We start from the raw sequence: 23,455 nt of genomic DNA on the forward strand, positions 1-23,455 counted from the left end.
AGTGAAAGGTATGGCTGTGGTTGTGAGTCTGGGTGAGTACATGGTCGAAGAGTTGGAGGGCATCACAAATCACAAGGTGACGCAGTGAGAGAGGGTCTCAGTGAACTCCCATTGAAGAGAAGATTTAAATTTCTTCAGGATAGACATCCATCAAAGAGACTTTGCACTGGAGCAGCAAATCGTAAACACAAGAGATTCTGCAGATGCTGGAAATCCAGAGCAACACACACAAAATGCTGAAGGAACTTAGTAAGCTGCGATCTTTCATTAGGACCCTTCATCCAGAAGTAATGTTATTTACTTCATATCGCTGAGACCGCACCATCATCCTGCCATTCCACAGCTCACATCTCTGTCAACTGCTTGAGATTGGGACTGGGTCAACCATGAATCAGTGTGGATTCAATGTCCACTTGAAGGCTCACAATATTTCTTCCAGGCCTACTGTACATGGATCTGTGTTACAATGGAATGGAATGTGATACCTAGCAGCCAAGATCCCATCTAACATCTCAGGAGCTTAAAGACATCCAGTGTCACTACTTTGAATAAATGCACTTGCTTTCTCTCATGTGTTTTGCTTATGACTAGCAGCACTGGATAAAAGCTAATCTGGATTGTAGCTCGTTGGTATTTGGAAGTGTTAGCTGTGCAGAAACCAGTTGCAGGCCTCTCTATGCTGGAGCAATAACAACACCTCAGAATTATTGACTATAAAGTGTTCAGGAGTGACCTGAGAGATAACCTTTGGAACTGCACACTGTTGTTTCTGCCACAGTGAGATTTACAAGGAAGGCAAATATGATCGATGCTTGACCTCAATCTACTTCCTTATGATTTTGCTCTTTATTGACCACCTGCACTGCACTTTCTCTGTAGCCATTACACTTTATTCCATGTTGTTATTGTTTTACCTCGTTCTACCTCAGTGCACTGTGTAATGATTTGATCTGTAGGAACAGTATACAAGATGAGTTTTTCACTATCTCGGTACATGTGACAATAATAAACTAACACCAATAGCAATACTGTTTGATCGTTTGATGGCTTTGGGCCTGTACTTGCAGGAGTTTAGAAGAATGAGGGGGTATCTCATTAAAACCTATTGAAGGGGGATCAGGAAGCCAATGCACCCCTCCCCTTTCCTTCACCATTCCCCATCCCCTTTTCCCTCTCTCACCTTATCTCCTTGCTCATCCATCACCTCCCTCTGGCGCTCCTCCCCCCTTTTCTTTCTTCCAGGGCCTTCTGTCCTCTCCTATCAGATTCCCCCTTCTCCAGCCCTGTGTTTCTTTCACCAATCAACTTCCCAGCTCTTTACTTCATCCCTCGCCCATCACCTGGTGTTTCTCTCTCCTCTCCCCCACGTTTTAAATCTACCCCTCATAATATTTCCTCCAGTCCTGCCAAAGGGTCTCGGCCCGAAACATTGACTGTACTTTTTTCCATAGATGTGCCTGGCCAGCTGAGTTCCTCCAGTATTTTGTGTGAGTTGCTTGATTATTGAAGGACTTAGATAGAGTGGATGTGGAGAAAATGTTTCCTATAGTGGGGGAGTCTAGGACAGGAGGGCACAGCCTCAGAAAAGAAGGACGTCCCCTTAGAACAGAGATGAGGAGGGATTTGTTTTGCCAAAAGGTGGTGAATCTGTAGAATTTATTGCTACAGATGGCTGTGGCGGTCAAGTCAATGGGTACATATTTAAAGCGGAGGTTGGTAGTTCTTGATCAGTAAGGGTATCAAAGGTTATAGGGAAAGGGCAGGAGAATGGGGTTGAGAGGGATAGAAATCAGTCATGATGGAATGGTGGAGCAGATTTGATGGGCCAAATGGCCTAATTCTGCTCCTATGTTGTATGGTCAGTTTGGGTAGCAGGAAGAGGATTCTTACATCATTTTATTTGCAATACCTTCCTAATGTTTGCAAGGACAAAGAAAGTTCAGAACTCATAAACAGGAAACCAAAAAGACCTTGATAAGGATTTAGTTCCATTGGACTGGGGTGTAACATAACAATGTCATAGTTCACGTAATAAGAGAAATGGGAGCAGCCAGGGTTCATGCAATCTTTTCCATAAAATGGTGCTTCTCACCTCCAAGAGTGCTGTATTTGAGATTCAGTAGTCAGTTCTAATCAATATCACATCTATCGCTGTAACTCAGTTGGTAAAGTTCATCCCAAACAAAGCTCTCTACTAAATCAACTGGTCTGGCAAATTTGCTTACCCCCAATTGTGTTTCATTGACAACAATCAACCCCCCCCCCCCCCAAGTACGTTTAATACAGTAATGGCAATTTCCATGTTTGCCACAGTCTTAACAAATAAACTGACTGTGTCATTATGAATAGAAACAAGGGAAGATCTACAAGGGTGCCGGAAATCAGAGTAATAAGCACCAAATGCTGGGAGGAACTCAGCAGGCCAGGCAGCATAAGATCGTAAGATATAGGAGCAGAAGTAGGCCATTCGGCCTATTGAGTCTGCTCCGCCATTCAGTCATGGGCTGATCCAATTCCTCCAGTCATCCCCACTCCCCTGCCTTCACCCCATACCCTTTGATGCCCTGGCTAATCAAGAACCAATCTATCTCTGCCTTAAATGCACCCAATGACTTGGCCTCCATAGTCGCTCGTGGCAACAAATTCCACAGATTTACCACCCTCTGACTAAAGTAATTTCTCCGCATCTCAGTTCTAAATGGACGTCCTTCAATCCTGAAGTCATGCCCGCTTGTCCTAGAATCCCCTACCATGGGAAATAACTTTGCCATATCTAATCTGTTCAGGCCTTTTAACATGCGGAATGTTTCTATGAGATCCCCCCTCATTCTCCTGAACTCCAGGGAATACAGCCCAAGAGCTGCCAGACGTTCCTCATACGGTAACCCTTTCATTCCTGGAATCATTCTCGTGAATCTTCTCTGAACCCTCTCCAATGTCAGTATATCCTTTCTAAAATCAGGAGCCCAAAACTGCACACAATACTCCAAGTGTGGTCTCACGAGTGCCTTATGGAGCCTCAACATCACATCCCTGCTCTTATATTCTATCCCTCTAGAAATGAATACCAACATTGCATTCGCCTTCTTCACAACCGACTCAACCTGGAGGTTAACCTTTAGGGTATATTGCACAAGGACTCCCAAGTCCCTTTGCATCTCTGCATTTTGAATTCTTTCCCCATCAAAATAATAGTCTGCCCATTTATTTCTTCCACCGAAGTGCATACACTTTTCAACATTGTATTTCATTTGCCACTTCTTTGCCCATTTCCCTAAACTATCTAAGTCTCTTTGCAGGTTCTCTATTTCTTCAACACTACCTGCTGCTCCACCTATCTTTGTATCACCGGCAAATTTAGCCACAAGTCCATTAATACCATAGTCTAAATCATTGAAATGCATCGTAAAAAGCAGCGGTCCCAACTCTGACCCCTGTGGAACTCCACTGATAATCAGCAGCCAGACAGAAAAGGATCCCTTCATTCCCACTCTCTATTTTCTGCCGACCAGCCAATGCTCCAACCATGCTAGTAACTTCCCTGTAATTCCATGGGCTCTTGCTAAGCAGCCTCATGTGCGGCAACTTGTCAAAGGCCTTCTGAAAATCCAAGTACACCACATCTACTGCATCTCCTTTGTCTACCCTGCTTGTAATTTCCTCAAAGAATTGTAGTAGGTTTGTCAGGCAGGATTTTCCTTTCAGGAAACCATGCTGGATTTGGCCTATCTTGTCATGTGCCTCCAGGTATTCCGTAATCTCATCTCTAGCATTCGATTCCAACAACTTCCCAACCACTGATGTCAGGCTAACAAGTCTATAGTTTCCTTTCTGCTACCTCCCACCCTTCTTAAATAGCAGAGTAACATTTGCAATTTTCCAGTCATCCGGTACAATGCCAGAGTCTATCGATTCTCGAAAGATCATTGTTAATGCTTCCGCAATCTCTCCAGCTACTTCCTTCAGAACCCAAGGGTGCATTCCATCAGGTCCAGGAGATTTGCCCACCCTCAGACCATTAAGCTTCCTGAACACCTTCTCAGTTGTAATTTTCACTGCACAAACTTCACTTCCCTGACACTCTTGAATGTCCGGTATACTGCAGATGACTTCCACTGTGAAGACCAATGCAAAATACACTTTCAGTTCCTCTGCCATCTCTGCATCTCTCATTACAATATCTCCGGCGTCATTTTGTATTGGTCCTATATCTAGCCTTGACTCTCGTTTACCCTTTATATACTTAAAAAAGGTTTTAGTATCTTCTTTGATATTAGTTGCCAGCTTCTTTTCATAATTCATCTTTTCCTTCCTAATGACCTTCTTAGTTTCCTTCTGCAAGTTTTTAAAAGCTTCCCAATCCTCTATCTTCCCACTAGCTCTGACTTCCTGGTATGCCCTCTCTTTAGCTTTTATATTCAAAAATTTCTTCTTATTTGGAATATATCTGTCTTGCACTTCCCTCATTTTTCGCAGAAACTCCAGCCATTGCTGCTCTGCTGTCCTTCCTGCTAATGTCCCTTTCCAGTCAACTTCGGCCAGTTCCCCTCTCATGACATTGTAATTTCCTTTATTCCACTGAACTACCGACACATTGGGTTTTATTTTTTCCCTCTCAAATTTCAATATGAACTCGATCATATTGTGATCACTCTTCCCTAAGGGTTCCTTAACCTTAAGCTCTCTTACCACCTCTAGATCATTGCATTACACCCAATCCAGCAGAGCCAATCCCCTAGTGAGCTCAACAACAAGCTGTTCTAAAAAGCCATTCCTTAGACATTCTACAAATTCTCTCTAGGTCCATGATGCACCATCAATAACTCTCTCTGAGACGTGAAAGCGAGATATCGGCTTTTATTGACTGGAAGAAAGAACAAGCAGTAGTTGACCACCATACTACATCCTGGAGACTGAGGGCCGGGCTCAGGCCTCAATCGCCTTTATACCGGGGTCTGTGGGAGGAGCCACGGTCAGTGGGAGGGGCCACAGGAGCAGTCAGCAGGGGGCGTGTCCAGACAGGTATATGTAGTTCACCACAGTCCAGTACTGACCTGGTTTTCCCAATCCACTTTCATGTTAAAATCCCCAACGATGATCATGACATTGTTCTTCTGACATGTCTTTTCTATCTCCTGTTGTAATTTGTAATCTACATCCCGGCTGCTGTTTGGAGGCCTGTGTACAACTACCATTAGGGTCCTCTTACCCTTGTCATTTCTTAACTCAACTTATAGGGACTCTACACCTTCCAATCTTATGTCATCTCTTTCCAATGATTTAATATTATTTCTTACACACAGAGCCACACTACCTCCTCTACCTACTAACTTATCTTTATGATATATTGTATATCCTTGGATGTTCAGCTCCCAATGGCAGTCATCCTTTAGCCAAGTTTCAGAGATGGCCACAAGGTCATACTTGCCATCTATGGAAAGAGTAAATATTCAATATTTTGGGCCAAGATCCTTCATCAGGACTGGTGAAAAAAGAGATGAGAAGTAGAGTAAGAAGGTGGGCCCATGCCAGTCCATGGCCTCCTCTACTGCCGCAATAAATCCACACTTAGGTTGGAGGGGAAACACCTTATATTCTGTCTGGGTAGCCTGCAACCTGATGGCATGAAGATGGATTTCTCGAACTTCTGGTAATTGCATCTCCCCCTTCACCATTCCCCATCCCCTTTTCCCTCTCTCACCTTATCTCTTTACCTGCCCATCACCTCCCTTCGGTGCTCCTCCCCTTTTCTTTCTTCCATGGTCTTATATTCTCTCCTATCAGATTCCCTTTTCTCCAGCCCTTTATCTCTTTCACCAATTGACTTCCCAACTCTTTACTTCACCCCTCCCCCTCTCCCAGTTTCACCTATTACCTGCTACCTTGTACTTCTTCCCCTCCCACCCCACTTCTTACCCTGACTTCTTATCTAATTTTTCTAGCCTGGAATTTACTCTTTTCCATCGATGCTGCCTGATCTACTGAGTTCCTCCAGCATTTTGTGTTGTATTACTCATCATGAATAGAGGCATTTTATTGCAGTACATAACATGGGAGTTTGTGTTGATCACAGACTGCTCTGCCCCAACAGTCCAAAATCAATTTTAGATTAATGCACCCATTTACAGGTGTAATTCCCACCTCCTCCCTTCGCTAGGGTGGTAACAACAAAATAGCCATCATGAGATCATCCCAGTCCTAAACTTGCAACTCTCTCTGGGTAGCAGAGTTGACAGTGAAGGGAACATCCAGGTGTTGAACACAATGACAAAGGTATTACTTACACTGTCCTACTGGAGACGAGTCAGTGCAGGATATTCCCTTCAATTACCCTGAGGTTTGCAACAGGGACAGGCAGACCCAGTGTAAAATCAAATTCTTAGGTATATAACAAACCCATTGAAGATAATTGCATAAAATAATCTCTGTGTAAGAAAGCTTCCTAAAAGAGTTTTTCTCGCTGTTCTGGTCAGCATGGAAATGAGCTGTAAGAGAGCCCAGGTTCAATGCTGAATCTGAACTGAGATAGTTGATGTGACCTGGGGCAAAATTTAAGCATTATGATGCATTTTTTGCTTGGATAGTGATTTTCTTTATTGTTCAGTGATCCTGCAGGAGGTTTAATGTTGACTAAGGATAGTAGTGGATTGGAATGAATGTCATCCAAAGCTGACATGACAGGTGTGTAAAATAAAGCACGTGGGATCCTGAACATTATAAGTGGGTGATGGTGGTCTATCATGTCCGACAATGACAGGAGACCTGTGGGAGAGCTTTTAAAGTGGAAAAGCCATTGCATTGGGGCAGTTCCACTCTCTTGATTTCAGAAGTCCGGGTCTAATGGTACAAGTGGTCGTCACTACTGGGGTCTTCCTTGATTGTCGTGGACCCCCATGACTTCTTCTGTGCCTTGTCATGCCCTTTGCTCTATTATCAATATGGAGGTGGAATACAAATGAACGAATTTCAAGAGATGAAAGAAAAATATAGGAGGAAGTCATAAGATGGAGCTCCAAACTTTTTAGTACTTCTGCCAATGATAGCTGAGGTCAGATGAAAGGAGCTCACATGCCTGAAGGAATCCTGAATGGAAGTGCAGGTGAAGAACTTGTGTTCAGAAGCTGGGATTGTTCTTCTTAGAGCAAAGAAAAAGTTTAATGGACACACAAAGTGCTAGAGGAACTCAACAGGTCAGGCAGCATCTATGAAGGGGAATACATAGTTGACATTTTTGGTGGAGAGCCTTCATTAGAACTTCAAAGGAAGGAGGCAGAAACCAGAATAAGAAGGTGGGGGAGAGTAAGGAGTACAAGTTGGCAGGTGATAGGTGAGACCAGGTGAAGGCAAAGGTGGGGGGGGGGGTGCAGGGGACAGGATGAAGGAAGAAGCTGGGAGGGGATACGTGGAAGAGGTAAAGGGCAGAAACAGCAGAATCTCTTCTGTTTTTGAGGCTTAATGGGGACACGTAAAACTTCTGAGGAGTTTGAAGGGTCTAAATAAGGAAAATCTGTTTTTGCTGGCAGGATGTTTAGTAACCAGAGGGCATAGATTTGTAATTATTAACAAAATAAATAGAGGGAGATTAGATCAAAATTGTTACATATCAGGTTGTTATGATCTGGAACTTGCTGCCTGAAAGGGTGGTGAACACACACTCAAACATTCAAAAGGATACTGGAAAAATACTTGGAAAAGAAATTCATCGCAGAGCCACAGGGGAAGGACGAGGCAGTGGGACTAATTAAATAATTCTTTGTAAGGTGTGCCACAGGCAAGACTGACTAAACAGCCTTCTCCTATACAGTATAGTTCTATCTAAATTTCACAGAGGAATAAAGAAAGATGTTGCATTTAGCTGGGGTCCAACAAGGAGTTAATGCCTTCAGTCAAAAACAAAGGTACAGAATAAAGGTGGGGGACTCACAAACTACGATTAAGTAAGGCTCTATCACCTTATAATCATAGTTAGACATTGATAGAAACATAAACAGCTTGTTTGATTTGCCCTATTCTAACCACTATGGACCTGTCCAAACAAGGTAATGTATTAGTTTTCTTTAAAAGAAATTACACAGACACACAAGATTGCTTTCAATCCTGCCCTCAAACGATTGCTCATGCAAACACTTCCATAGAAACAGGCTGTTTCCTGCCTCCCCTTCGTGCTTGTAGGCATGCAGCTGGTGCCTCAGCCTGCTTCTTGAGGGGAGGGTTTTGTTGGTTGGGTTTGGAGAAGGGGTGGGGGGGGTGTCATGGGGTTGGTTGTGGAAGAGAAATCCACCGGTGATATTGCTCCAGGGAAACTCTCTGCCACTGTTTAAAGAGAGATGGGTCGGCATCTTGTCTCTACCCTGCTGCGATCATTACCTCGGCTGGCTATCTGGTGAGAAGCAGCTATTACTGGGCGAGCTGGTGAGTCCGATTAATGCAATTAAAGGGCTATGTTACTTTATTACCTCTGAGATAAACCTGATCAAAGCCAAAGCCCATTGTCTCTAAACACACCAGGAGAGATGCCAGTCAGAGGAACAAAGTAAGTTAAAGGGTTGTTGCTGCTTTTCTTTTTAATCCATAACTGCTTTTCCAACTGCATTGAATAGATTTAATAAACCATCCAGGGAATATGTTCCTAGTTTCATTAACTTGCGACAGCTGGATATTTGAGACTTAGAAATCTTTAAGACAGATAATGCTTTAGTTTCTTGAGACTTGTATATTGATTGTTACAACGAGAGTTTATTCCCTGGACTTTAAAAGAATTATTAAGGGATTGAGTAAATAAAGAGAGTAGGTTCTGAGCTATGATATATGTATACTTGTTTTTACTTGTTGCACCTATCAGATTTTAGCTGCTGTTTGAATCATTTTGATTCCAAGAGAGTTAATGAGTGCTGTTCCAGTCTGGCTAAATCCACAGGGTTTTATCAGTTAAATGTCCTAATAACTGTAATAATAGTGCTGGATCTTTTTGTTCCCCACTGAATGGGAAGAGTTTAAAGGGTCTGTAATTTTATAAAGAAGAATTGCCGGTGTTTCTTATAATCTCAGGATACCCCAAGTGTTTTACTGCCAATTAAAATACTCTTGAAGTGTGCCCACTGTTGTGATATAAGAACCTTGACAGCCACTTTGTATACATAAAGCTACCAAAAATAACAATATTATACATAACCGGATTATCTGCTTTCAATGTTGGTTTAAGTAATGACCGAGACATGGGCATGAATTCGCTGACTCTTCTTCATGTCCTGCTTCTGGAATAAATAGGCGGTTCCTCCATTTTAAAACATACCTTTATTTAAAGGCAATTGTTGTAAGTTTTATTAATACCGTAAATGTCATTGGAAAAATAGGGCCAGTGTGAAGTAGATTTAAGATATACACTCAGTTATCATATTCTTAGATTCCTCCTGTACTGGGTGTATGTCTGTAGTTTTCTGCTGCTGTAGCCTGTACACTTCAAGGTTCGATGTGTTGTGTGTTCAGAGATGCTCTTCTGCACACCACTGTTTGTAACGTGTGGTTATTTGAGTTACTGTCACCTTCCTGTCAGCTTGAACCAGTCTGGCCATTCTCCTCTGGCCACTCTCATCTACAAGGTGTTTTTGCCCACAGAACTGCCACTCACTGGATGTTTTTTTATTTATTTTTCACACCATTCTCTGTAAACTCTAGAGACTGTTGTGTGTAAAAATCCCAGGAGGTCAGCAGTTTCTGGGATACTCAGACCACCCTGTCTGGCACCAACACTCATTCCAGAGTCAGAGCCACTTTGATCACATTCCTTCCCAATTCTGGTGTTTGGTCTGAACAACCGCTGAAACTCTTGACCATGTCTGCATGCTTTTATGCATGGAGTTGCTACCACGTAATTGGCTGATTAGATACTTGCATTAACAAGCAGGTGTAGATGTATCTAATAAAGTATGTCACCATTAATGTCGCTAATTAAACAAATCTATAATATTAAGGTAGCAATGATGAATATTGAATGGCTGGATTGTACTAAAAGCCATCCTAAAACCTATCTGAGTCACCTAAGCCATCTTTACCTAGATTGACCTATGTGTAACTACCCCAGTAATGATCTAGAAAGCCAAATAGTTCAAGAGGAATTAGGATGGGAAACAAATTTATTTAGAGATACAGTGCAGAGTAGGCCTTCCAGCCCTTCAAGCCTCATTACCTAGCAACCCCCAATAACCCTGATTTAACACGTGGGAGAATCATGGGAGAATTTGCAATGACCAATTAATCTACCCAGTACATCTTTGAACTGTGGGAGGAAACCGGAGCAGCGGGGAAAACCCACGGAAATTCTAACCTTGTCAGTGACACGTGTCCTGCAAATAAATATGAATAAGAAATTAACAATGCTAGAAGAGGTTTAAGGGTCTGAATGGCTTACTGCTATTTCTATGCAGTACTGCAAACACATAAAATGTCATCACATTGGTGGAAGCAGATGTCCCTACACTTGCATCTCTGGGAAAGACAACACTGACACCTCATAATAATTCTTTGGAGGTCTCAGCAGGGCCATTGAATGGATAGGAGAACTGCAGGTGGCATATAATGCCAGCTGGTGCTTGATTAAGTAAGCATATACTTAGAATGAAGTAGGAAGAAAGGGAAAGTGCCTTTTACAAACACAAGAAGTTCAAAGGGGTAACTGTATTGAGTGAATCATAGGAACCAAGTTGCAAAATGCAAGCTCCAGCAATAATCGTTCAAATCCATTTGATAATCTGTTCGATTGGGCTTGTTTATAGGTTGGATATTGCCCAGAAATCCCCTGCCTCAACATTAGTAGAGGACTCTGCATAATTTGGTCACTTGCTTGGCCAGGTAACATATCCCATAGTTCCATCCACATTAGATGGAACTACAGGATATATCACATGGCCAAGCAAGTGAGCAAGTGCCTCCAACAAAGCCGGACTCCTTCAGCTTGGTCAGTCAGATCTCTACTCAAGTGTGTGGATTGGATCTTGAACATGTGCACATTTGGCACAGGCAGGGGCGTGCCATGCACCGAGAAGGGTTGACAATTACAGGATTGACCATGAGCATCATGAAGTCATGTGAAATGAATATTATCCCCTCAAAACAAGAAGCATTTGAGTAGCTATTGAGGGACAGCCACACCCTGATATCTTTATCCTTGTTCTGTCTCTGAAACTTTCATCAAAAAAGATATGGCAATGCATTTTGTCAGTTGTATTGCTCGGGGAAATTTTGTGATGCTATCTTGTCAGTTGGATGTCCTTCTCCAGGGAATGCAGCTTCTGTCTTACTTAAGCATCTGAAGTGTTAGCCATTCTAAGTAATGTCATTTATAAATATATTTGAATACTTGATAAAAACCCAAAGAAACATAGTGAGAAAAATTTAACTTGGTGAAATATTAATGTGTGATCATAAGAAACTTCAATCAAGTGGTTTGAATCTGGAATCAACTATAGAACATAAGAGGCACTTGGACAGGTTGTTGCTATTCCTCTCTGTGCCTTGTGGCTCATCGGGCAGCAATCTTGAGTATTTTGTCATTTTTTATGAGAACAAGTTACTAGCTTGAAGCTCAACCCAGCACAGGTGGAAAGCATGCAAGGAGCCGGCTGGATTCAAACCCGGGACCAGTCACCTTGAGGCCCGTGTGAACGCAGCACTGCAGCATCGGCCGGTACAAATGGGCAGGTGTATGAACAGGAAAGCTCGAACGCTTTTTATGCAGATGATGTAGTTCAAAGTACAATGGGATAAAGGCCAAACATGGAAATAAAAGACAGAAAGATGTTAGTTAAAAGCAAGGTTAAATAAATAAGTTTTGAGCTGGTATTTAAATGTGTCCACTGAGTCTGTGTCGCTTATAGTCTTAGATATTGAATTCCACAGTTTAGGAGCATAGTTCAATAAAACTGACCTGCCAATTATCTTTTGAGAGAGTCATTTAAATTTAAGAGACTGGTGGAAGAAGACCTGAGAGCTCGAGCAGGATTATATAATGTAAACAATTCTGTTATGTACTCTGGTCCCAGACCATTAAGAACTTTAAAAACAAGTAAGAGAACTTTAAAGTCCATTCTAAAAGATACAGGAAGCCGTTGCAGAGTAGCTAGTACGGGAGTGATCTGTTCCCTCATCCTGGTTTAGGTTAAAATCTAGCAGCAGCATTCTGAATGAGTTGAAGTTTGTCATTAGATTGCTTTGGAAGGCCAGTAAAAAGTGCATTGCAGTAATCTAGACGATTTGATATAAAGGGGTGAATTAGTTTTTCAGCTTCATTATATGACAGAATGTACCTTTGCAATAAGTGTAGAAATGCAGCCCTGGTCACATTCTTATTGTAGGATTTAAAATTCAAATCTTAATCAAGGATTACACCCAGGTTTGTGACTTCTTTTTACAGGCAAATGATGAAGCAGGCAAATGCCACTAGCCGATATAGACCATTATGATTGGCATGGACAAGTTTCTATGCTGTATTACTCTATGTAGTGTAGGCAGTAACCAAGGGGGTTGCAAAATACAGCTGTGTAAGGAAGGCACTAAATGGATGAGCCAGAAGAGAAATGTTACCTTAATGGAGAATTTTGCCTGGGAGAGATAGTAGGTGAGATGCTTCAGTCAAGTCATCCATGCAGTCACCAAGATGGTCAGTTTTCCTTTCCATAAAATCACCCAACCAATTCCACCCTACTTAATTTATTTGTTGCTTAAGCCTTCATTCAAATCAAGATGTTATTATCTCAGCATACTCCTGGGCAGCCTCCTCATTCATCCGAAATTCTGCCACCCATTCCCAATTCCCTTGAAGTTGTGTTCACTCAGCATGCCTGTGTTCACTTCACTCTCTTCCTGACTTAAACCAACAAAAGTAATGGTTTAATTATACATTTTTCATCCTTGCCTTCAGATCTGCTCTTTCCTATTTCTACAAGGTCATTCAATTCTTCACCACACTCTTCAGTTGAATCTATCCAACGTTCTGCAATTTCCTTCCTGAACATCTCCCTTTCTCCACCTCCTATCTCTTCCACTGCTTAAAACATATTTCTTTAGCCAAGCCTTTGTTTACCTTTGCTAATACCTTTTCATGTGACATGACGTCAATATTTTTGAGTAGCGCTCTTATCAAGAGCCTTGGAACAATTATTCAAGTTGTAACATTATATAAATACATTAATAAAAGTAGAAAATGTGGGAAACACTTAAGTGGTCAGGTCAAAGACCCTTCACCAGTTCTGATGAATGACTCTTTTCACAGATGCTGCCTGACCTGTTGAGTATTTCCAGCAACTTTTGTATTTAATTTGAAATTTTCAACATCAAGAGAAATACAAATTGTCGTTGTCACTGGCCACGACCCAAGATGCGCGTGTCTGATTTTCCTGACTACTTTAGGCCAGGTGAATGCGGAATCAAAATGCAAAGAAAGTACAAAAGCAGATGAGGCCACCTTTAAAAGTACCAATATCAAATCAAAATTTGACAAAATAACTTGTGATTGCAAAGGCCATCCAAACACAAACCAGTGTTTATCCTTTAAAAGTTTAAATGACATCTCCCTTGTTACAGAGGATAACATTTCTCTCTGTTATCTTGGCAACATCCAATTAACTCTGAGCTGTGGGCTTAATGATGGAGCAAAGAGCAAGCAGGAGCTCTGGTACCATTCCAGTATTACTGATCTCATTCATTTTTATTTAATAAAACTGGAAACATTTCCAGATTATGGGCAGAATAAAGATTAAAAGAACCCGGTGATTGTTTCTCTAACTGGGTGATGCAGTCTTGCAGTATGAGTCAGCAAGCTGAAACAAATTAAATGTCGAATGGAATATGTGATTCAATTGCATTCAAATACCAACGTGTATTTACATAGTGCCTCTGAAATGGTCCAAAGTATTTTACAGTAAATAGCCATAGACTCAAGAAAGGGCACGAAAACCAGAGCACCAAAACTTTGACAGAGTAGTAGAATTTCTTGAAGAGGCTGATGGAGGGGCCGAGCAGCTGAAGGCCAGGCCATCAGTGGAGAGACAATGCCGATGGGGAAGTGGGAGTCAGAGGTCTTAGAGGGTTGTAAAACTGGAAGGAGTTATAGGGAAAGAGTAGTTGGTTGTGCTGGAGTCAGCCTCAGCGTCAGTCCCAACCTTCCCACTCTTCATCGTGTCACGAATCCCGTGACAAGTTGAAAAGGACCGGCAGAAATGGAACACGCTTGGAGTCTGGTTTACTATAAATTAAGACTATATTTATTACTACTATGAATTAATATCATTAAAACCGGATAATACAATACAGGTTATAAACTATATATATATCTCCGTAAATGTGTGTGTGTGGATACAAAGATAATAGTCCCGGAGGTAGATATCAGTCTTACGGTGTCAGGTAAGTTTAAGCAGTTCAGTTCACTTTGTGTTACGTCGTGTTGAATTGATGGAGAGAGAGAGTTAATTGAGTTGATGTTCACATTGGCAGCTTTAGTTGTTCTTGCTTCCGAAGTCTTTAGAGTCACTTCGTGTGAACCCCACACAGACACAGACGGACAGAGCCCCTTCTAGGGAATGGTCTACTAACCCATGGCACAGGTTCACCACCAGCAGACCCCCACAGGCAAGCTCTTACCCACACTGGTAATCACGGGTCAAAGTTAATCGGTCCGTGGCCTCCACCCTCGTGGTGGTCTTAAACTCCACCAGTGGTTTCTCGGGTAGCTTCCGCAATTCTCCTCTGCCGTTATCAGACCTAAAGCCTCAACTTTTTATATTCCATTTGAAATTCCAGCCGTCCGTTAGCTCAACCACTCTGAACTGTTACCATGGTGACTTCCCAGCTCATGTCTCAGCTGGCGCCGTACTCTCCCTCCCAAGGTCACAACCAAAAGTGTCATCAAAACCAAGTCAGAGTCCTCTCTCTCCCCCAATTGCCTCCTTGTTCACCAGACTGCTGAATTCTCTAGCAGTTTCTCACCTGCATGACAATCGTCTACCACTTGTTAAAAAGAAGTCCAGCCATTTAGTAAAAGGTCAACTATGGCTAATAAGAGAAGTCAAAGACAACATAAAAGACAACAAAAAAAGTAATTAAGAAGGTAAAGATGGAATACGAAAGTAATATTAAAGAGGATACCAAAAGTTTCTTCAGATACATAAAGAGGAAAAGAGAGGTGAGAGTGGATATTGAATAACTGGAAAATGATGCTGGAGATGTAGTAATAGGGGAACAATGAAATGGAGGACAAACTGAATAAGTATTTTGCATCAGTCTTCATGGTGCAAGACACTAGCAGTATGGTGGCAGTTCCAGGTGTCAGGGGTCATGAAGTACGTGAAATTACCATTACTAGGGACAAGGTTCTTGGGAAACTGAAAGATCTGAAGGCAGAGAAGTCACCTGGACCAGATGGTGCACACCCGGGGATTCTGAAAGAGGTGGCTGAAGAGATTGTGGAGGCGTTAGTAATGATCTTTCAAGAATCACTAGATTTTGGAATGGTTCCAGAAAACTGGAAAATTGCAAATGTCATATCGCTCTTCAAGTAAAGAGAGAGGCAGAAGAAAGGAAACTATAGGCCAGTTAGTCTGACTTCAGTGGTTGGGAAGAGGTTGAAGTTGATTATTAAGGATGAGGTCTCAGGGTACTTGGAGGCACATGATAAAATAGGCCGTAGTCAGCATGGTTTCCTCAAGGGAAAATCTTGCCTGACAAATCCATTGGAATTCTTTGAAGAAATAACAAGCAAGATAGACGAAGATGTTGTGTACTTGGATTTTCAGAAGGCCTTTGACTAGGTGCCACACATGAGCCTGCTTAACAAGCAATGAGCCCATGGTATTACTGGAAATATTCTAGCATGGATAAAGTTGTGGCTGATTGGCAGGAGGCAAAGGATGAGAATAAAGGGAGCCTTTTCTGGTTGCCCACCAGTGACTAGTAGTGTTCCACAGGGTTCTGTGTTGGGACCAATTCTTTTTATGTTTTTGTCAATGATTTGGAAAATGTAATTGATGGCTTTGTTGCAAAGTTTGCAGATGATACGAAGGTAGGTGGAGAGACAGGTAGTTTTGATAAAACAGGGAGGCTATAGAAGGAATTAGACAGATTAGGAGAAAGGGAAAAGAAATGGCAGGTGGAATACAGTGTTGGGAAGTGTATGGTCATGCACTTTGGTAGAAGAAATGAAAGGATTGACTATTTTCTAAATGGAGAGAAAATACAAAATAAAAACTGAGATGCAAAGGGATTTGGGAGTCCTTGTGCAGGATTCCCTAAAGGTTAATTTGCAGGTTGAGTCCGTGGTGAGGAAGGCACATGTGATGTTAGCATTCATTTCAAGAGGACTAGAATATAAAAGCAAGGATGTGATGTTGAGACTTTATAAAGCATTGGTGAGACCTCACTTGGAGCATTGTGAGCAGTTTGGGCCCCTTATCTTAGAAAGGATGTGCTGAAACTGGAGAGGGTTCAAAGGAAGTTCACAAAAATTATTTCAGGATTGAATAGCTTGTCATATGAAGAGCAGTTGATGGCTTTGGGCCTAGAATTCAGAAGATTGAGGGGTGATCTCATTGAAACCTATCGAATGGTGAAAGGCCTTGATAGAGTGGATGTGGAGAGGATGTTTCCTACGGTGGGAGAGTCTTAGACCAGAGGACGCAGCCAGAGAATAGAGAGGCGTCCTTTTCGAACAGAGATGAGGGATTTCTTTAGCCAGAGAGTGGTGAATCTGTGGAATTCTTTGCCACAGTCAGCTGTGGAGGCCAAGTTTAATGTATAGTTAAGCCAGAGGTTGATAGATTCTTGATTATTCAGGACATGAAGGGATATGGAGAGAAGGCAGGAGATTGGGGCTGAGAGGAAAATTGGATCAGCAGACAATGAAATGGCAGAGCAGATGATGAGCCAAATGGCCTTATTCTGCTCCTATAGCTTATGGTCTTATGATCTGAAATTAACTGGATTTGTCTAAAATTGCTTCTAAGAACATAGAACAATGTAGCACTGGACAGGCCATTCAGCCCATGATGTTGTGCCAACCTAGATACCAATTAATAATCAATGTCCTCCTCTTGCGTGTCATCCATATTCTGCCATTCCTTTCATGTTTCTGTGTCTACCTAAAAGCCATTTAGGAAGCCGCCTGCTTCCACCAGTACCCCAGGTAATGCATTCCATTATCACACTCCGCGTAAAATCTTGCTCCTCGTGTCACTTTTAGACCCTTTCCCCCCCACCAGCCTTAAAAGCTTGTCTTCAAGTGTTTGACATTTCGAACCAGGGGAAAAGACAGACTCTCTGAAAAGGAATGGCCTGGTAGCTCCATAAGGGATAACAGCAAGGCCATTTTGGTTGCTTGTTATTGATGCCATGTCCCAGAATACCAAGCATCCAACAATAATATCACTAGAATGTGAAATAATCTCTAGTAACTGAGCTTGTTTCTTTTTCTTTATTCAGATCCCACCAGTCTGGTCAATGGCAATCACCAAACTCACCTTAACGAAGCTTCAAACAATCCGCCATCAAGATCCCAAGCCACTCCCAGTTCACTGGTCAGCTCAATCGAGAAGGATCTACAAGATATCATGGACTCTTTGGTGATGGAGGATGCTACATCTCCTGGTAAAAAAAAGGCAGCCAATGCCCAATCGCCTTTATCCCCCATGATCAATGGAGGCGAGAGGTACCTTCTGTCACCTCCTACGAGTCCTGGCGCCATGTCAGTGGGATCAAGTTATGACAACATGTCGCCGCCATTCTCCCCTCTGTCCTCTCCGTCGCCCGGCAGCAGCAGTAGTTGCACCAGCCATTCCCCAGGTAGTCAGGAACAAGGGCCAACATTGCCCCCAACTGTGCCTATTAGATCTTCAAGTTATAATCACACTGTGCAGCCTCCATCCCCTCGGCCTGTGCCAACCTATAGTGGCATGGCGATTGACCTGACTAAGTGTAATGGTCTTGGCCCAGGGATGCAGCGGGTGTCAGAGAGTCCACGTGCTCACAGAAAAGTACCCAATGTCCATGAAACCCCGCCGAGCCCAACCCTTAACCGCAGAGGGTTTCCACTTGATACCTTGAATTCAGTGATGCTTAATGAAACCAGGAAGATGCCAGAGAGTTCAAAACTATCACTACAAAGTCACCATCTACCATCAGTATCTGTTAGCCCAGGTGACTTCAGTGGAGGAAGTTCCAGAGTTCAAGTTGTGAATGTTCCAAGCAGCCCTCGAGCTGCAGCCAAGGTTCACCCACCTTCAAGCCCGAGGACCAAAGGAGCTGCCCTTCAAGAAAGGCCTCCAAGTCCTTTCAGAGAGGCAAAGGAAACTCCCATTGATCGATCCATCACTTCCAGCCCGTCTCGGCAGATGTCCCCAAGGGGTTTCCAGCCATTGGAGAGCTTGGGATATGTTCATGTAAATCAACCTGTCCAGTTACAACCAAGAAGCCTGCAGCCTCCTGAGAGCCCCAGAATGGGTAGACGAAGCATAGAAAGCATGAGGGAACTGCCTCCATTAAGTCCTTCCATGACAAGGAGGTCTGGACCAATCCCCACATTCTCCAATCTACCAAATTCTCCTCAAGCGAGGACCTCTCGAGATATGGTCATTCACAATAGTCCCTCCCATCAGATGAAGCTGGTCAAGGAAATGCCAGAAAGCCCTCGATTTAGACGCAAATATTCCTCAGGCTCATCAGAAAGGAATGAGGACTTCTTAGTGCACAGTACCCCCGGGTCAAACACCTTAAGCACTGGGAGAGGAGTCAGGGATCGCAGCCCATCCCCAACTTTGCTGTCTGTTGACCATTCACGGAAGGCCTATGGGAATACCTTAACCCCGGCACACAGCTTGTCATCTTTGTCCATCTCAACACCACTGCAAAGCCCAAGAATGCAGAGGAAAATGGTGGGGGATGAGAGGATCCCAGTACCACGACAGCGGAAAAACAGTATCTCAGAAATCAGTGACAATGAGGATGAACTCCTGGATTATCACCGGAGACAGAGGGAGGAACGAATCCGGGAACAGGAAATGCAGATGCTGGTGAGCTTATAGTTTCAATTTTCTTTCATCTGCTAAAATATAGAATGATAAAGCAGCCTCCATGCTGTTAATGCTTTCTCTTCTGTTCTTGCACTACACATTTTTCTCTTTCTCCTGTTTCTCCTTACTTCACTCTCTCTTTCCCTTTTTCTGTTTTTGTCCCTCTTCCTCCCTTTTTTCTCAACTTCTCTCCTTTATTTTTCTCTTTTAGAGTCAGTCATAGAGCACTACAGCACAGAAACAGGCCCTTTGGCCCATCTAGTCTGTGCCAGACTGTTATTCTGCCTAGTATCATTGACCCACATCTTAACCATAGCCCTCTGTACCCCTCCCATCCACGTACTTATCCAAACTTCTCTTAAATGTTTTCCATAACTTTTCCTTATCATCTTTCTCTTTTCTTTCTCACTGTCCCCCTGATCGTTTATTTCTCATTCTTCCCTGTTTTTCTGCTTGTTTTTCTGCACTTTTCTCTTTCTCTCATCTTCCCTTTCTCTTTTCTTGCCTTACTTCCTTTCGTCTTCTCCCTGGGCTCTTTGCCATTCCCTCTCCCCTTGCTGTTACCATTTCACAAAGAACATTCCACAATGAGGGTGTCATTGTGTTTTGACCTTAAAGTGCCCCAGGCTGTTATTGTCCACGTTCATAATAATCACTGTTAAAACCCCTGCGGCAAAGTCAGGGAGCTGTCGCAGTCTACAGAATAGTTCATATTGCAGAATGTAACAGGTTCCTGTGAGTAATTTCAAAGGAGTAACCATGAAATCCTCTGATAAATTACAAATCAGTGAACGTCACATTTGATCTTCTTGTTTTTAAGTACTTTGATTGGATTATACTCTTAATCATTTTTAGCAATCTTATATTACACTCATAAATTCTGAATTACGGTAAATTCAGATCTCAACCTGTTCCTCACTACCAGCTACTGATCTCCAAAGTGGATTAGTTCCATCATGCTTCTGACAATGTAACTCCACCCAGCCTCCGTTATGTCACATAGGCACGCTATTATTAGTTTTTCAAAACATTTTACAAAATTAAAAACCCCAAATCCCAATGGGGAGCATTAATGCAGTGCAAGATTAAGCATACAATAGCAATATGCTACAAAGGAAGGGAATTTAACAAAAAAGCACCTAAATTAAAGACAAGTGAGCTTAGTGTCCTCCCCAAGCCCCACAACACAAGAAAAAAACAACAACTCCAGACCAACCACCACACAATATAGAGAGTATAAGTCCGGACAGTCAAACTCCCAGACTGTGAATACACTTAGTAACAGAGGATAATAATGCCTACTACCAGAAAAAAAAGGGAGCTGAAAGCAAAGAAGAAAAAGAAAGAAAAAAAAACCCCTAGTCAAGAGGAAGGTTATGAAAGTACTCGATAAAAGGTCCCCAGACCTTATGGAACTTTAGATCCGAATTAAGAACTGAATAATGAATTTTTTCGAGGTCCAAGCAGGCCAAAATGTCGTTAAGCCATTGCGCATGAGTGGGCGGGGCAACATCTCTCCATCTAAGGAGGATCAAGCGTCTCGCCAGGAGAGAGGCAAAGGATAGTATTCGGCATTTGGTCGGACCCAGACATAAATCTGTCTCGCCCCAAAAACCGAACAGAGCAATTAAGGGGTTAGGTTCTAGGTGCTAGTTCAGAATACCCGATAATGTAGTGAAGACATCTTTCCAGAATTTCTCCAAGCTAGGACAGAACCAGTACATGTGGATGAGAGAGGCCACGCCCCTCTTGCATTTATCACAGAGCGGACTAATGCCAGGGTAGAATCGAGATAGTTTAGATTTAGACATATGGGCTCTATGAACAATCTTAAACTGTAAGAGGCAATGGCGAGCACAAAGGGAGGTTGAGTTAACCGATTTGAGAACTGAGTCCCAGCTCTCCTCGGATAAGGAGATATTTAAATCCTGCTCCCAGGCCATTTTAATTTTATCCACAGGGGCCCGTCGTAAGGCTGCTAGTTTATCTCGGATAATTGATATTAAACCTTTACCTAGTGGATTAATGGAAAGAAATAGGTCCATAGCATTTTTCGCAGGCATTTCAGGAAAGTTAGGAATTAAAGGAGCAGTAAAGTGTCGGATTTGGAGATATCTGAAAAAGTGAGCGTTAGGCAGGTTGAACTTAACGGAGAGCTGCTGAAAAGAAGCGAAGCGATTATCAATGAAGAGATCTTCAAAATGTCTAATGCCCTTCCTGTACCAAACATGGAATGCTGAATCGTACGTAGTAGGTAAAAAAAGGTGATTATGTGCGACAGGGCTAGAAATGGAAAACCCCTGGAAACCATAGCATTTCCTGAACTGAGCCCATATACGCAAAGTGTGTCTAACCAGAGGATTAGCTATTGATCTGGGCAGACTGCTAGGGAGTGCAGAGCCAAGAAGTGCAGATATAGATAGTTCTTTAGTGGAGCTCAACTCCATTGCCACCCAGTTAGGGCACTCGGGTTGACCGTGGAAGAAAGACCAGAAGGCAGCACAACGTATATTAGCTGCCCAGTAATATAAGCGAAAGTTAGGTAAAGCCATGCCACCCTCTTTTTTAGATTTTTGGAGGTGGATTTTATTAATTCTAGAGCGCTTATTCTGCCACAGATATGACAAAATAATAGAGTCTAAGGAATCAAAAAAAGATTTAGGAATAAAAATTGGGATAGATTGAAATAAGTATAAAAATTTGGGGAGAACATACATTTTAACAACATTAATACGACCTACCAAGGACATAGATAGAGGTGACCATTGTACCAGACTCTGTTTTATAGCATATGAAAAATTGACAAAGTTTTCACGAAAGAGATCTTTAAACTTCCTTGTGACTGTAATTCCAAGATAAGTAAATTGATTATGGACTACTTTAAAAGGGAGATCACGAAATATTAGTTCTTGTGCTTCTTTATTAATTGGGAAAAGTTCACTCTTAAGTAAGTTGAGTTTATAGCCAGAGATCTGGCTAAACTGGTCAAGAAGTGAAAACATTAGAGGTAAGGATGTAGACGGATTTGAGAGAAAGAGTAATAAGTCATCAGCATAGAGAGAAACTTTATGCTCAACACCCCCTCTCCAAATCCCGGTCAATTCAGGACAATTTCGAAATGCTATCGCCAGAGGTTCTATAGCCAAATCAAAGAGAAAGGGACTTAAGGGGCATCCCTGATGGGTGCCACGTTTGAGATTAAATACTTGGGATTTCTGAAAATTAGTTAGAACAGAAGCAGTAGGACACAGGTACAGCAATTGGATCCAAGAGATGAAACTTTGGCCGAGGTCAAATTTTTCTAAGACTGCAAAAAGGTAGTTCCACTCTATACGGTCAAATGCTTTCTCTGCATCAAGGGAGATAACACATTCAGGAGTCCCAGTTGGAACTGAGTATAAAATATTAAATAGACGCCGAATGTTAAAAAAAGGAGACGGTTTTTAATAAAGCCTGTTTGGTCATCAGAGATAATGGAGGGAATAACGGTTTCTAATCTATGAGCCAACACTTTAGCTAAGATCTTTACATCAACATTGAGCAGAGAGATCGGCCTGTACGAGGAACACTCTGTTGGGTCTTTGCCCTTTTTTAAAAGAAGAATAATAGATGCCTCATTGAAAGAGGGTGGCAATTTGCCGCACGCTATTCTTTTAACAAAATCTACATGAAATAAGGACATTAATGTGACCATATTTTGTGAAAATCTCTGGAGATCAGTGTTTATTTCTCCTAGAGGGTTGTGGCACTCCAGCGTATAATTCAAAAGGTACGTGAAATTGCTCAGAATCCTCCCTTGAACAACTGTGCTTCCCAGGATGGGAAGCATTGCAGCGTATTCAGTCATAAGATAAATAATCATCACAGTGAGGTATAAGTCCACGATAATAATAGACTTGTGCTTTATGCACTTCCTGTAGCTGCCATGCTTGTTTTCGGTACCGTAGACTCCCTCCCAATAATGATCACTCTCATTTCTCTGATGGGGCCCTTTATTTCTTGATGTAGTCACACTTGTTTCCTCTAACATGCTGACATGCTTTTCTATACTGATCATGCCTAATTCTATAAATAATACACCGGAAGTGCTCAGCAGACTAAACAGCACCCGTGGGAGGAAAAGAATTGCTGACGTCTCGGCTAGAAGGTTCCTTTCCCTCCACAAGTGCTGCTCAATCCATTGAATTTCTCCAGCAGATTGTTTTTGATCCCCATTGTAGCATCTGCAGTCTCTTGTGTCTACACCCATTTCTAAAATGGCCGCACATATTCACTTCTATGGCTACCAAACACCCTGTTATGGCCACCCCATTTCCAGGTAAGGTCACATCCACCTCCCATAATGGTCAAATTAACTTCCTGGTATGTATGAATACCCATGCATATTTCACTTCTGTATAATA

The 23,455-nt window shown here is 42.3% G+C and overlaps 1 protein-coding gene across 23 annotated transcripts in view; it reads left to right on the plus strand.

The window, feature by feature from the left end:
- Positions 1-23,455, plus strand: part of phldb1b (pleckstrin homology-like domain, family B, member 1b) — a 395,372-nt gene that overhangs the window by 246,002 nt on the left and 125,915 nt on the right. For 22 of the 23 annotated variants that reach the window (XR_012096380.1, XM_073029929.1, XM_073029941.1 and 19 more), the window contains one exon: positions 17,467-19,052. Coding sequence is in view for 22 of the 23 variants with exons in the window: in XM_073029929.1 (XP_072886030.1) it covers positions 17,467-19,052 (1,586 nt within the window). In the remaining variant the exon portion in view is untranslated. Of the gene's footprint in view, positions 1-8,279; positions 8,413-17,466; positions 19,053-23,455 lie in introns of those variants that run through there. The other variant, XM_073029950.1, reaches the window with a different exon arrangement.

The sequence above is a fragment of the Hemitrygon akajei genome, chromosome 26 (genome assembly GCF_048418815.1).
Source record: "Hemitrygon akajei chromosome 26, sHemAka1.3, whole genome shotgun sequence".
NCBI lineage: Eukaryota > Metazoa > Chordata > Chondrichthyes > Myliobatiformes > Dasyatidae > Hemitrygon > Hemitrygon akajei.